The 16,038-nt window shown below is 37.7% G+C and overlaps 2 protein-coding genes across 2 annotated transcripts; both read left to right on the top strand.

Moving 5' to 3' along the window:
- The first annotated feature begins 3,157 nt into the window (after positions 1-3,157).
- Positions 3,158-5,819, top strand: LOC118059491 (glutamate receptor 2.1-like). The gene is made up of 2 exons (XM_035072382.2): positions 3,158-3,606; positions 4,559-5,819. The coding sequence occupies exons 1-2, from the start codon at positions 3,330-3,332 to the stop codon at positions 5,209-5,211; spliced, it is 930 nt and encodes a 309-aa protein (XP_034928273.2). The 5' UTR covers positions 3,158-3,329; the 3' UTR covers positions 5,212-5,819.
- Positions 5,820-12,564: 6,745 nt separating this feature from the next.
- On the top strand, positions 12,565-14,531 carry LOC118059490 (glutamate receptor 2.8-like). The gene is made up of 4 exons (XM_073406368.1): positions 12,565-12,851; positions 13,025-13,293; positions 13,393-13,799; positions 13,891-14,531. Exons 1-4 carry the CDS (start codon positions 12,565-12,567, stop codon positions 14,467-14,469), a joined length of 1,542 nt encoding a protein of 513 aa, XP_073262469.1. The 3' UTR covers positions 14,470-14,531.
- The last annotated feature ends 1,507 nt before the right edge of the window (positions 14,532-16,038 follow it).

Genomic DNA, 16,038 nt, shown 5'->3' with positions numbered 1-16,038 from the left:
TTCAAATAGATTTTCATAAAGCTTCTGAATCCATTTCTTATGAATATTTGGATCGCATAATAGAAATGGATCTATGAATGCATATTGACTTCTCGTTTGTCAGTGTTGATTAATGGCTTTCCATCTTCTAGTTTGACTCCTCGTGGAAAGTTTACGATCTTACCTTGAGACTAGACAGTATGTAGCAATATTGAATATATACTTCCACAAATATTTCCACATGTTGTACAGTGACTGTTCTTTCTTTTCTTTTCTTTTTTATTCATATGGATATCCGGGTCAGCTTGCAAGCATCTCGGCTAATCCCATGAGTCTAAAAAGTAATGATCATGTAAATCTTTATTGACCTTGAGGCTTATAAGACTTGAATTAATGACCTCTGAAAAGAAAATCTAAAATCTAATCAATTAAGTTATAACTTTCGGGATAATATAATGATTGTTTTTATTTATTTATTTACGTGGGTGTCCGGGCCAGCTTACGCACACCACGACTAATCCCACGGCTTACTGAACATCTTGCAAACCCAGTGAGCATGTAAGGCACCGCGGAGGTGACAGGCGTGCACGGTGAGATTTGAACCCAGGATGCAGAGGAAGGAAATAAGTCCCTTCAACCACTAGGCCAAAACCTCAAGTGCAATATAATGATTGTTCTTGTTTGGATACGTGGTTGTTTTCATCTTTCAAGAGATTTGAAGGCTGGTAGTACAGATGACTGCCTTTCCACATATCCTAAACCATGGCAAGTTTTCCTGTAATTTACAAGCCATGGTAATTAACATCAAGGATTTTATCGGTCTGAATTCATGGATAACCTATTCTATATAGTATGTGTCTGCAAATAAAAATACTTCTTGGCTCGGATCTGATTACAGTGACAAACCCCCCAACTAGATTTGCCTGTTGCTATCCTTGCAGCATGATGAGTAGTGGTACAAAGAAGCTCGAAAGCTAAATGTGGAAATCTAAGAATTTTGAGTAATTAATTTTAAGAGCTTAAGACAAACGCAAGAACACTTGAATTCCATGGTTTCAACGCTTTCATGTTCATAAGGGCTTTGAGAAAGAACAACTGTTTGCATGTTCTATTCAATGCTTGGCACAGGCTGTGGCAGGCTGTGTATTTTTTAAAAAATTAAATTTTTTAATTTAAAATTATTCTTTATATGTTTTAAAATTGTTTTAATGTAATAATGTTAAAAGTATTTTTTTTATTTTTTTAAAAATATTATTTTAATATATTTCTAAAATAATTAAAAAAAATAACCTTCAAGCATTAAAAATAAAAGTGTTATATATATATATAAATCTTTAAAAGGATTCGAACTGATGATCATTAAAGAATAAATTCAAAATTTGACTTGAATTATTTCCCAGGGTTTTATATTATTTAGAACTCTTGCTTGCTAGCTACTTATCTTTTTGGGGCTTCAATTTTTATTTTATATTTTATGATTGTTTGTTTGTTTGATATATACTATACTTTTCTGATTGAGTCATCGACAAACTATAACCAAACTAATCGCATCGTAATTTCTAGTGCTATTAAACCTAGTCAGATGGATAAACTACATGATTGTGAATTCAAGACATGAACCAGTCGAGTTTTATGTTGAATCAAGTTGAAAGTTGATTTAATAAATTCACTTGTAATCTAGTCAAAACTCAGATAAAACTTGATTTTTACTTTTTAAATAAAAACTCTAAAAGAAATATCATTTTTAACTCCTAATCTGAACCCTGAACTAACACCGGTAATTTCTAGCCTTCAAGTAGTTGCCACCGTTTGGTTAAGGCTTTTTCCCAAAAGTTTGTAAACATTAATTTCTATGGTGGATGCAGGTGATAAGAGATAGAGGACGTCCTAGAACTCATATTTTGTGTTTTGTTATTAATTTGGAAAGGGACGGATATTAAAAAGGTAGCCAAACAAGAAGTAGCTATAGGCAATTAATTACAAATAATGGCTTGTCTTAATTTAACAACATGCTGTTAATTTATTAATTTCCTTTGGAACAGTCAACAGTTGGGATTATAAGTCAACGGGTGGGATTATAAGTTAAATCGATGAACAATAAAACTGAATTGATAGGCTTATCATAAATATTTTAATTATTTTAATATACTAGTTAAATTAACTTAATAACAAGGATCATGCCCAAGACCAAGACCAAGACCATAGAGTATATATGATTCATTATTACTTTCAACCCCCCCCCCCCATACAAACAAGCAATTCCAAACTGATATTTTTTATACTTTTTTTTTTCAACTACATTATTGACTCCTTTATTTTCCCACGAAACTACCAAAAAAAAATAAAAATAATAATAATAATAATAATAATAATGGTCTTCTGGTGATAGGCATTCATTATGAAAGCAAAATCTAACCCTTAATTAAAAATGAAATAATCAATTTAAAAAAAACAGGTGATGCTTTTTTCATGATATTTCACAATCATCACAATCATTTGGCTGTTTTTACTTGGAATTCACCAATCATCCACTAGGTTAGAAACACCCTAGAATAATAATATATAAATCTACTATTATTCTCAAATTCAGACTTTAATCAACAAAACTTTAATATTATATTGAATAATCATCTCAACTAAAAATCTAAACAATTAATAATACTCTAAAATATAATTTATATTAATCTCATATATGAATTACCTCATGTCTTGAGATATTATAGAATGTGTGGTTAAAAAAAAAAAAAAAAAAAAAAACCTTAAACAAATCAATGTTTTACCGTTGATTATACAGAATGCAATCCACAATAAAACTACTATTTTGTTCTTGGTGGGTAAGCCTGGGTTTAGAGGTATATGAATCTTTTCTACGATCGAGGCTTATTAGTAATTACATTAAAAAAAGTATTAATCATTAATTTCATATTTTTTTTCTATAGTATAGTTATCAAGTGACCCATAAAAAAAAAATCGATTTAGGGACTTTTCTGAGTTTTTTATATTTTTTGGTGCATGTCAATTGATTGAATGTCTATAAAAATTAAACTCTCTTTACTATGAATGCAAGGTGATTCCACTTTATAACAAGTGATAGAACGAGTCAAATGAGAAATGTCAAAGTAAATGCAAATCTTCTTGCATCGTATTCCTCCAATTTTGGACAACTTGATTAAATATCTCCTGGCAAGAAGAGTCAATGAACCTCTCCTCTCTTCAAACTAACACATTCGGGTCCTCCCCGCGTGCAGTTTCAAACTCTCTTGTGCTAAACCCGTGAGTGGCACCACCTTATAAACAGGACATTTTTCCTATCGTAGCTTAAACCAGGAAATCTAGCTAGAATCAGCAAGATGAGGAAAACCCCCTTAAAGCCTGTTATCTCCTTCTTTCTCTTTCTTTGTTTGAAGATTTTGTTCATGGAAATGGGGGTGGCACAAAACACAACTAGTTCTATCCCTGTGAACGTAGGTGTGACTCTTGACTTGGATTCTTTGGAGGCCAATATTTCTTTGAGCTGCATCAACATGGCCCTTTCAGACTTCTACGCCACTCGTGGTGACTACAGAACCAGACTGGTCCTCGCCATCAGAGACTCCAAGAAAGATGTTGTTGGTGCAGCTGCTGCAGGTTCGCTCTCTGCCTCCCCTCTTCATTTCTTGATATTATCTCCTCTTTTCTCCAATTATGAATCGTTTTTTTATCAAAAAGTTTTAAGAAAGCCAGCATTTTAACGGTAGATACTTACACATTCTGTGTTCATTATCCGAGGTTCTCAATCTGGAACTTCTTTTAGTTTGATCATAGAAATCCCTGTGTATAATTGTGGCTGTACAGGGATGTGATGATAATGAAAATACTTCTTTATTTTACTAGATCAATGATAAGGTGGGTCAGAACATATAAAAGTCATCATAAATTGTGGCTATCTTGCTTCAAAGGTCATCCTTTGTGAGCTGTATTTCTTGTTCGTATCTGATATTGTGGGCTAGACATTTTGCACTCCACACAATAGAATTGTCTCCTTTGTACTTCCAACGTTGCTATCTGCATATGGAGATCATCTGACTTTAGAACTGTATCAAAATACAAGGAAAAAACCTTCTAGAGAAGCCTCTGTTCTAATGTTAATTCAGAACAGATGTTTGACAAAGGCAATATTCTTTTCATGGAGGGGAATATATTGCGATCTGCACATTTGTAGGCCAGTTTTTACTCTAGTTGGAACAGAACTTTTAATTGACATTAAAAACTTTTGCCTCCTCGAGTTACGAAAGATAAAAAGTTAGGTTCATATTCTGCCCAAAAATCTGGATTGATAGTGAGAGATACACATGGCTAGAGCAGCAAGAATGGCAAGGCCAGAGAAGTAGAGGTTAGTTTTTTTTGCTTTGGGGGCAGAGGAGAGGAGCTCACAAATCATAAAACATGTATTCAGAATGGTAATCCTATAAGAAAGTGGAATTTGATTTTTTTAGAATGTCATCCTATAAGAAAGGGTGGTCCTTTGCTTGCTCTCTCTGCTGCACAATTTGGTTCGTGTAATGTCTTTGATTTTTCTTCTCTCCTTTGGAAAACGCAGCCCTCGACTTGATAAAAAACGTGGAAGTGCAAGCAATCTTAGGGCCATCAACATCAACGCAAGCCAATTTTGTTATTGACCTTGGAGAAAAAGCTCAGGTGCCCATAATATCATTTTATGCTTCAAGTCCTTCTCTTAATCCCATTAGGAGTTCCTATTTTTTTCGAGCAACACATAGCGACTCAGCTCAAGTGAAAGCCATAAGTGCATTATTTCAAGCCTTTGGATGGATAGAAGCAGTACCCATCTACATTGAAAATGAATATGGAGAGGGAATTATACCTTATTTAGTTGATTCTCTGCAAGCAGTTGATGTTCGTGTCCCCTACCGGAGCGTCATTTCTCCATCAGCCATTGATGATCAAATTATCGAGGAGCTCTATAAGTTGATGACAATGCAAACAAGAGTTTTCATTGTCCACATGTATCCTTCTCTAGGCACTCAGCTTTTTGCCAAAGCTAAAGAGATTGGAATGATGAGTGAAGGCTATGTTTGGATCATGACTGATGGTCTGACTACTGATTTCTTGAGTTCACCAAGTCCTTCCGTCACTGATACAATACAAGGGGTGCTGGGTATTAAACCTTACGTTCCAAGAACAAAAGAGCTTGAAAATTTTCGAGTTCGGTGGAAAAGGAAATTCTTGCAATAAAATCCAAATAACTTTGACGCTGAGTTGAGCATTTATGGACTGTGGGCCTATGATGCTACGAAAGCATTGGCCAGGGCAGTAGAGAAAGCTGGAGCTACAAATTTTGGCTTCCAGAAGGCAAATGTTTCTAGCAGTTCATCAACGGATCTCGCAACTCTTGGCGTCTCCTTAAATGGTCCAAACCTTCTTCGAGCTTTATCAAACACTAGTTTCAAAGGCCTTACAGGAGATTACTGTTAAACTAATTGAGATCAAACACAAAAAGGAGGCTAGAATTCTGAATAAACTGTATATTATGAATGCATAGTCTTAACCTAATTACAAATAAAGTATATATAGGTTAAACTGAAAGTACTATTCTACCCTTAATAAATAAGACAACATAAATATTATTTAACATCTCCCCTCAAACTCACGATGCGGCAGCTACAAGCATCGAGAGTTTGCCAACTAGAAAACGAAAACGAGATATGGAATGCGCCTTGGTAAAGAAATCTGCAATCTGCAATGAAGAAGGAACAAAAGGCAAAGTAATGGTTTCATGCTTGAGATGATGACGAGTAAGATGACAATCGATTTCAATGTGCTTAGTCCGCTAATGAAAAACCGAGTTGTGAGCAATCTGAATAGAACTCTGGTTGTCACAATACATAGGAGTAGGATGGGAAAAGGAAACTCCCATATCAGCAAGTAACCAACGTAACCAAATAATCTCTTTGGTAGTAGATGTCATGGCACGATATTCTGCTTCGGTGGATGATTGAGAAACAATAGATTGTTTCTTGCTCTTCCAAGAAATAAGAGAATCACCTAAAAAGATACAAAACCCGGTAACAGACTTGCGATCTGTGGGATCACTACCATGATCAGCATCAGAGTATGCACGTAACTCCAAGGAAGAGGTGGATGAAAGTAAAAGACTTTGAAAAACTGTACCCCGAAGATATCGCAAAATACGAAGAACAGCTGCCCAATGAACAGTAGTAGGAGAAGCAACAAACTGACTAACAACATGAACAACATATGCAATATCTGGACGAGTAATGGTGAGATATACCAAACTCCCAACAATAGTGCGGTATAAAGTAGGATCTATCAAAGGTAAACCATCAGAAGAAGAGTACCTTGCGTTAACCTCAATAGGAGTATCCACAGTCTTGTTATCAGTAAGTCTAGCCCGCTCAAGAATATCTGCAACATATTTCGACTGAGAAAGAAGGTAACCTCTAGGTGAGTATGCTACCTCAATACCCAGGAAATATCAAAGATAACCCAAATCCTTCATCTCAAATCGTCTAGCCAACTCTGTCTTCAAAACTGAAATACCATCAATGTCATCACCAGTAATAATCATGTCATCAACATATAAAGACAGAATGATACGACCTGCATCAGTGCACTTAATAAAAAGAGCAGAATCATGATTGCTAGAAACAAAGCCAAGTGACGAGATCACAATAGAGAATTTCTCAAACCAAGCACGAGGTGCTTGTTTGAGACCATATAATGCTTTCTTAAGCTTACAAACATATCCAGAGTCATGTGAAATACTAGGAGGGGGTGCCATATAAACTTCTTCTTGAAGATCTCCATTCAAGAAGGCATTTTTAACATCAAGTTGAGAAATATGCCATTGACGAATCGAAGCTACGGCAATAAGAGTACGAATAGTAGTCATTTTTGCAACCGGAGCAAATGTCTCCTCATAGTCCATACCATACTGTTGAGAGTATCCTTTGGCAACCAACCTAGCTTTATATCGCTCAATAGACCCATCAGAATTAGTCTTGATCTTATACACCCAACGACAACCAACAACACTCTTACCAGGAGGTAGAGGAACCAGATCCCAAGTATCTGTCTTATGCAATGCAGAAAGTTCCTCATCCATAGCTTGCTGCCAAAGCGGATCAAGAATTGCCTCTTTATAGGAAGAGGGCTCAACAAGACAATGAATAGAGGCTAAAAAGGAAGTAAATGATGAAGAATAACAAGAATAAAGCAAAATCTGGTAGTTTTGTGGACTTACGAATACGGATGGACTGACGTGGAGGTGGATCCACAATCTCAGATGAAGCTTGAGGGCTGTAGATGAGAATGGAGCTTCAGGTGTGCCAGAGAGTAAAGTACCAGTACCTGCAGAGTTATGAGTACAAATTGATCGAACATGGGGAGAGCTATCATTACCAGAATCCTCAGAAAATGGATCTATACTAATAAGATCAGATTTAGTCAGGTTATGAGTGTTGCTACCCAATTTTTGACCCATGTTTTTTATATATTTTCAAAAAATCCAAAAATAGAGAAAAACAAAGAAAATCCAAAAAATATGTTTTTTTAATATATTTTCGTCATTTTAGCATTTTCAACGTCGTCTAAAAAGAATTTAATTTTTCAAAGGATTTTCAAACGCGTTCGACTTTTCACGCGTCATTTTTAAAATAATTGATTTTCCGTATTTGAGTCGACGTCGATATTGCTCGTTTTCAAAAAATATAAAAAAACAAGAAAAATCAAATTTTACAAAAAAAAGAAAAAAGAAAATTAAGAGACCAATTTTGAGGGCGAAACAATATTTTTGCCTAAGGGAATTTTGAATTTTGGAAGGAGGGGCAACCTAAGAATTTTTTTCTCTTCACCCGAAATTAGCCGTTGCCCCTGGCCCAATACTATTATTTAATCCCTCTCTTTCGGCTAAAAATTAATTACTTAGCCCCCACCGTCTTCTTTTCCTTGTTTCCGCCGACATGTTGGCCCTCCTCATAATGAAAAAAAAACCCATATTTCTTCTCATTCCCAGCTTTGCAAGAGTGGGGGGGGGAAGCCATTTTCGTCGGGTCCCGAGAGCAGTGGGCAGAGACCCACGATCCCCAGCTCCTTTGAGATTTTCTCCTTCTTCCCCACTGAAACAACCAAGCTCAGCCCCCTCCATCAGTTCTCTCACGTTTTTTTTTTAGCCCTCACTGTCTCCCTCACCCCTCTCTCGGCCACGCCTCTATTTTCTTCCCCAGCCGACCGACCGGCAGTCATCACAGGCCGCTGCACGCACCGGACAAGCTCCCCTCCGTCGGCCGCAGCAGCGCCCACAGAGTCGTCCCCGTCATCACCAGAACCACAGACCGGCCTTCTCCGGTGATATCTCCACAGCAGCTCCAGCTCCTCCCCCAGCGGCACAACAGAACCGCAGATCGGTTCCCTTCGACTTCGGTCTCCATCATCAGCCAGCCACCGCAGCCTTCCCATCAGCAACGACTGTTTCCCCTTCGGTTTCCTCTCCCAGCGGCGGCCGAACAGCAGCGCCGGGGCAACACTCTCGTCGCTCCTGGAAACCACCACCACCGCTGCCTCCTAACAGCCCTCCTCTTCAACACCGCCAGACCGGCCACCTGCTGAAGAAGGAAAGAACAGACGCACGAAGAACAAAGAAGACAGAAAAGAATAGATCTAAAAAAGGGGAAAATCAGCACAGATCTAGACATAAAATGGAATAAAATCAACTGTTGCGTGTGTTCTCTTTTCTTGTTTACAGATCACAGCCGGAGAGGAAGAGGAGCGGGGAAGGTAGCCGTTTTGGACCCCCCTGTTGCTGTGCTTTTTACTACGGCGGCGCGTGAACCCATGCGCCGCCAGTGGTGGTGGCGCGTGGGAGGACGCGCCGCCAGTGGCCTGCTGCCCATGATTCTTCACAGTGTCGTTCCCAGCAATTCCAGGAGGCTTTGGGGGGGCTGTTTTTGTAAATTTAAAATTGTTTGATTTTTTTTATTATTTAGCATTTGATTTTTTTTATTGTAAGCTGTAATGTGATGTAAAAGAAAAAGAAAAGAAAAGAAAAGGGAAAGAAAAGAAAAAAAAAATAGTGAAAAGTGAATGTTTGTGTTTGCATTTTTATTTATGTCATTGAATTATAAAAATAAAATAAAAAACAAAGAATTATTTGTTAATTTAAATATGGTTAAATATCTCAAGGACAAATAAAATCAAGTTGTATTTTCCATGAAAATATGAGGACAAGTTTCTACATATATTCGGGGATTTAATAACTGATTTATTCAAGCCTAAGAATTTAATTAATATTTTAAATTTTCAAATCACATCAGAACACGAAGCAGCTTATCTCAGGTAGGGTGTGTTAGGGGTGCTAATACCTTCCCTAACCACAACCAGTCCCTTACCCATGATCTCTGACAAGGCCAGTATATTAGGTTTCCTAGTAGCCCTTAATAAATTACTAGGTGGCGACTCCCTCGAACGAATTCAAAGCAAACGCAACAAACGATGAAAAATCGCCAGCCAATGCCGCGCGCCAGGATTTTTTTTTTGGGGTGCGACAATGAGTAGTGGATGGAATAGAAAAGAAAGGTATATGCTCAAGGAAGACAACATGACGAGACACATAAAGTTTCTGAGTGATTGGATCAAAACAACGATAACCCTTTTTACCTTCACCATAGCCCAAAAAGACACAAATAGCGGATCGAGAGGATAGCTTACTTCGTTCTACATGAGGACGAAGAACGAAACAAGTACAACCAAAGACTCTAAATGAGGAATAATCAGGGACATACCCATATAACTTTTCAAAAGGAGATAGACCCGAACTATGAGAAGATGGAATTGTATTAATCAAGCTTACAGCAGTAAGAACAGCTTCTCCCCAAAACTCACTAGGAACAAAAGCAGACAACAAGAGAGAACGAGCAGTTTCGACAATGTGCCTATGTTTTCTTTCAGCAACACCATTTTGCTCAGGAGTATCTGTACATGAAGTTTGGTGGATGGTTCCATCTAGGGCAAGCAATTGGCAAAATTTATTAGAAGTGTATTCCCCACCTAAATCACACCTAAAGCATTTGATCACAGTAGAATATTGAGTTTTGATAAGAGCTCGAAAAGCTGCATATATCTCAAAGAATTCAGAACGATGTTTCATTAAATAAACCCAACAATAACGAGTATGATCATCAATAAAAGAGACATAATATCGAGACCCTCCTTTTGTGGCAACAGGAGAAGGTCCCCATACATCAGAATGAATCAAATCAAATGGTGAAGAAGAAACAGAAATACTTCGATTAAAAAGTAAGGCAGAAAATTTTGCCAATTTACATCCACTACAATCAGAAATGTCACAAGTTTTCAAATTTCCTAAAGCTCCTGTGGATGCCAAAAATCTCAAACGAGAAGACGAAACATGACCTAGACGGGAATGCCATAAATAAAAACTAGAAGATGAAATACTCAAACGAAAGGAAGACAAATCAACTGTAGTAGTAGCAGCGGCGGCAGCAGCAACTGGCACTTTTAACTCATCCAAAATATATAGTCCATTCTCCCTACGGCCTGTCCCAATCAGCTTCTGAGACTGCAGATCCTGTATACAACAAAAGGAACCAGAAAACATGACTAAATAATCACCAGAATCACATATTTGACCAACAGACGCAAGATTCAATTTGAGTTGTGGAATAAGATAAACATTAGGGAGAGACATGTGAGGTGTGACAACAGAACCAACACCTGCTAAGGGCATTTGAGTGCCATCAGCAGTCATAACAGGAATGGAGGATAAAGGGGATACAGAGGTAAAAGATGAGGAATCTGGAGACATATGATGAGAAGCACCAGAATCCAAGACCCATTCAGAATGTGACATACCTGAGGAACTATGAGGCAACTGACCTATGGAAGAAGAAGCAGACATTGCTTGTGGCTGCAAGGAGAGAAACTTCTGAAATTGCTCAGCCAAAATATTAGGATCGGTAATAGAACTCGAGGAAGCTACTGCTGCAGTATTATGGTGTTGTGGTTTATAACCCTGAGGTGGTCTATGAGCATTAGATTGTGACTGATTTCCAGGCTTCCAAGCTTGATTCTGATGTCTCAACTTAGGACACTGAGCCTTCCAATGACCTTTCTGCTTACAGAAGTTGCACTCATCGAAGCCAACCCTTGTGTGAGACTTATTCTGATAATTAGAGAATGACCTAGAAGGTACTGCTAGTACAGAAGGATTTGAAGCAGAAAGAATTCCTTTTTCAGAATAAGACTGAAAACGTATTTCTTCAGCCAATAACTCACTGACAACAGAGTCAACAGAAGGCAGTGGAGAACGATGCAGAATTGAACCTTTAAGTCCTTCGAAATCACTGCGAAGTGCTGTTAAAAACTGTACCAATCTTTGCTGCTCTCTACGCTCAATATAGGCACCACATGCCTTTAATTCTGTCGATTCAGTAAGAGCCAATTGATCCCAAAGATCTGTCATAGCAGAATAAAACTCTTGAATACTCATATTCTTCTGATGAAGAGCTCGTATGTCATTCTCTAATTGATACTGTTTTGCAAAATTTGATTGTGTGAATAACATTTGCAGATGATCCCAAACCTCTTTTGCTGTCTCATATTTCGCCAACTGCGTACCTATTGAATGCTCAACAGAATTGTTGATCCAAGTAATGATCTTTGCATTATTTGCTTCCCATGTATCTATCAAACCAGCATCCCCCTCCTCAATATTCTTAGGTATCACATAAGTTCCACTAACATACCCCCACATCTTCTTACCCTTAAGGAAATTTCTCATTACATAACTCCAATATGAATAGTTCTTCCCATCCAACCTCACACTCACAGACTGAAGCGAATCATCTCTTTCAGTAGCCATAATCAACAATCACAAATAACCAGAATGCAAAAGCAGCGGAAGACAAAATACTCAATTGCAGAAACTAAACAAATATCTTCTCGAAATTATACGATTACTCCCAAAACACAAAACAAATTTGCAAAAACTGAACGCAGATACCAAATTACAGAAGCTGAAGGGAAGACGAAATACCAAAATAATTGCAGAAACTGTCGAAATACCAAAATAATTGCAGAGACTGTCGAAATACCTAATTTTGCAGAAGCGGAAGACAAAATATCACTCCAAAAAAAAAAATTGCGCGCTGCCCCCTGCAAACCCCCAGCCAACTCACCGTAGAGTTGGATCCGCGAAGCTGTATTTGGGATTAAGCTTCGTTCCATAAAACCAGCTCTGATACCATGTTAAACTAATTAAGATCAAACACAAAAAGGAGGCTAGAATTCTGAATAAACTGTATATTATGAATGCATAGTCTTAACCTAATTACAAATAAAGTATATATAGGTTAAACTGAAAGTACTATTCTACCCTTAATAAATAAGACAACATAAATATTATTTAACAATTACCATTTTGTTGATGGGCAGTTGCAATCTCCAGCTTTCCAGATAGTTAATGTGAATGGAAAAGGAGGAAGAGAGATTGGGCTTTGGACACCAACACAAGGACTCGTAAAACGATTGGAACCTACAAATTCAACTTCTATGTCCGGCATTTCAGCTGCAATTTTTCCTGGGGATACAACTGTCGCTCCCAAGGGTTGGGAGATTCCCACAAATGAGAAGAAGTTGAAAATCGGAGTGCCAGTGAAGGGTGGCTTCGGTGAGTTTGTGGCTGTGACAAAGGATCCTAGTTCCAACACCACAAAAATCACCGGATACTGCATAGATGTTTTTGATGCTGTAGTGAAAGCATTGCCTTATGCTTTGCCTTATGAGTACATTCCCCATGCCATGCCTGGTGGAACTTACGATGATCTGACCTATCAAGTGTATTTAAAGGTAAAATATAATTATATATTTTTTTCTGTACTTATTCTATGTTTGTGATATTGCATTGATATCATCCACGTTGATGCAAGTAACTTTCTTTCTTTTGCATTTTTGTTTACTGCGAACAAAAATATGATGCTGTGGTTGGAGACGTGTCCATTGTCTTCAACAGGTCCTTGTACATCGATTACACCTTGCCTTTCACAGAAAGTGGTGTCTCCATGAGTGTTCCTATAGCAGACAACAATAGTAAAAATGCATGGGTCTTCATGAAACCTTTGACATGGGACCTTTGGGTGAGAAGTTTTTTTTTCTTTCTTTTCATTGGATTTGTTGTCTGGGTTCTTGAGCACAGAATAAATGAAGATTTTCGAGGGTCTGCTTCAGATCAAGCAGGAACTAGCTTCTGGTTTTCCTTCTCAACGATGGTTTTTGCACCGCGTAATCTCCCTTCCCCTTATGAATTTCCCTTCTTCTATAGTACTAGCACTCACCAATATATATATAAACACCAAATTGACTTCATGTTTATATTTGCAGGGGAGAAATTGGTTAGCAACTTGTCTCGGGCAGTGGTAATTATATGGTTTTTTGTTGTGTTGGTCCTCACACAGAGCTACACCGCCAGTTTAACGAGCTTACTTACAGTCCAGCAGCTGCAGCCTACAGTTACTGATGTACATGATCTCATTACGAAGGGGGGGTATGTAGGCTACCTGAAGGGTTCTTTTGTTCGAGGAATCCTGTTAGGCTTGGGTTTCGACAACTCCAAGCTCATCATGTATAATTCTCTAGAAGAATGCCACGAACTCTTTTCCAGAGGAAGTGGAAATGGTGGTATTGCTGCTGCTTTCGACGAAGTGCCATATATGAAACTCTTTCTGTCAAAATACTGCTCGAAATATACCATGATTGATCCTACATTCAAAACCGGCGGTTTTGGCTTTGTAAGTTCACTTTTCCATCTTTCTATTTCCATTTCCTATATGGCTAATAAGTGCATTGTTTCTCATCTATGCTTTGTTTTCGTGACTTCAGGTCTTCCCTAAAGGTTCTCCTGTAGTGCCTGATATATCAAGGGCAATTTTAAATGTGACAGAGGGGGATAAAATGAAGCAAATAGAGGATGCGTGGTTTGGCAAAAAAGGCAGCTGTCCAGATTCCAGCACCTCAGTTTCATCTAATACCCTGAGTCTCAAGAGTTTCTGGGGATTATTTTTAATTGCCGGACTAGCTGCATTTTTAGCTCTCGTCATCTTCATTGCCATGTTTGTCTACCGAGAAAGAAGAGACTTGAGGCCCTCTGATCCCACAGCTTCAACATGGGATAGAACTAAAAATTTCTTCAGAATCTTCATTCAAAGGGACTCGACGTCCCAAATATCCAGACAAACGGAGCTGACTGATAGAAACGGAATCAGTCTGCCTTCTATGGGCGTGCCAAGTCCGGCAGCCTTCTCAGTTCACAGACAATTTCCTGAAGATCCTTCTTCTACAGATTATGATTATAGTCCAAATAGGCAAGCACCTCAAGAGGTAGTAATAAATATTGATCAGCTTCCCCACCAAAATCAAGAGAGACCAACAGCTTTGGAAATTGACCCCGAAAATAATTGACTTGTACATTATCATTTGACAATTAGAACCCCAGTAGCCATTCGTAAAGATATTGAATTACTGTATTGACTGTTTGTTTCTGCGTTTGAAAAGTGCTTTTTAAAAATTAGAAATTTTTTTTATTTTTTTATTTAACTTTAAATTAATATGTTTTTAGTATTTTTAAATTATTTTGATGTTCTAATGTTAGAAATAATTTTTTAAAAAATAAAAAAAATATCATTGACATGTATTTTAATATAAAAAGTTATTTAAAAAACAATCGCAATCACACTGTCCTTTATCTTTTTCAGTGAAAATTCTGTTTTACAAGGATGTAAGTAGGAATAAACTGAGTTTCAGGATTTTAGTAAATTATCACAAGTATATCTCTTGCCCTTTGTCTCTTCCATTGAAAATTCTGTTTTGTGTTAGCGTGGCTGAAGGGAATCCTGCATTAACTTCTGTGCATTCATGTCTGTTGTAGGCTTCTCTGCCTTTTCTTTCAAGTCCTAACTTGACTAGAAACAGAGATTTCCAAATCTTTGAGGGAACAATGTTAAAATAATCTTGAAGAAGGGAAAGAATATTGACATGGATCTATACAACTTCTATTGAGATACTAATGGCTGCAAAGAGCATGTTACATTGGTCACAAAACTTTCCTAGCATTTTTTGTACACAAATTTACATCAGACATCATGGTAAATATTGCTCTAGGCACTCTTTTAGTTTTTGAAAAGTCACAGGCTTTGAAACAAATGAGTCCATACCATTTGCATAACATTCCTCTGCACTCTCTGATAATGCATTCTCTGTCATCTGCATTCACCACCTGAATCTGTTAGTATATGCAGACGGATTTATGGCTTTGAGGGTGATGAAATAAGGACATGTTTCAGTGCTTCAGTGTAGCTCGGCTACTATAGAAAGCAAGACACAATGCTTTGTGTTGTTTGGTAATAACAAGCAAATAACTAAAAACACTCAGGGTGGTAAGATCTCTAGTGAGTCAGGAGATAGAATGGGGTCTCAGAGTTGGCTATTAAAAGTGAAGTGCTCACCGCAATTATAGGCATCCTCTTGTCATAATGAATAGAACTCTGACCATCTTGTAATGAAGCTGAAGGCTCTATTCCAACCTTAGCAGCAGCATCCCAATTGCCAGTTTCTTCAAAAGAACGAATCATTTGTGTAGCTTGGAGGCCATTCATTACCGGCATGCAGACGTCCTGCAAATTTAATGTGATACATGGTTACTGAAACTTAAGAATCCAAGTGTTCAGCTTAATCAAAATCCCATCAGAAGAACCATGAACAAAGAAAAGGTGGTGGTAGAAATGATTTGAATCTAGAAATTACCATCAAAACTAGATCATAACAACAGGACTGAACTGCACGCACAGCTTCATCTCCATTATTCACAACATCAATGGTATGGCCTAACTGCTTCATCATTGATTTCGCCACCATTACATTGATCTTGTTATCTTCTACTAGAAGAATCTTCGGCTTTGGTTTTGATTCTGTTTTTTGTGGGATGCTGGTAGAAGTGCACTGAGAATCAATGACAGATTTTTCTTCTTCCTG

This window comes from Populus alba, chromosome 18, assembly GCF_005239225.2.
Source record: "Populus alba chromosome 18, ASM523922v2, whole genome shotgun sequence".
Lineage (NCBI taxonomy): Eukaryota > Viridiplantae > Streptophyta > Magnoliopsida > Malpighiales > Salicaceae > Populus > Populus alba.
This window is presented reverse-complemented; position numbering and strand designations above follow the sequence as displayed.

What these genes read in the sequence shown, in the direction of transcription:
- LOC118059491 (XM_035072382.2), top strand. Translation starts at nt 3,330, where the DNA reads ATGAGGAAAACCCCCTTAAAGCCTGTTATCTCCTTCTTTCTCTTTCTT. An exon ending in TGTTGGTGCAGCTGCTGCAG is followed by an intron (nt 3,607 to 4,558) that starts GTTCGCTCTCTG and finishes TGGAAAACGCAG; the next exon opens with CCCTCGACTTGATAAAAAAC.
- LOC118059490 (XM_073406368.1), top strand. Translation starts at nt 12,565, where the DNA reads ATGTCCGGCATTTCAGCTGCAATTTTTCCTGGGGATACAACTGTCGCT. An exon ending in GATGATCTGACCTATCAAGT is followed by an intron (nt 12,852 to 13,024) that starts GTATTTAAAGGT and finishes TGTCTTCAACAG; the next exon opens with GTCCTTGTACATCGATTACA. An exon ending in AACGATGGTTTTTGCACCGC is followed by an intron (nt 13,294 to 13,392) that starts GTAATCTCCCTT and finishes TTATATTTGCAG; the next exon opens with GGGAGAAATTGGTTAGCAAC.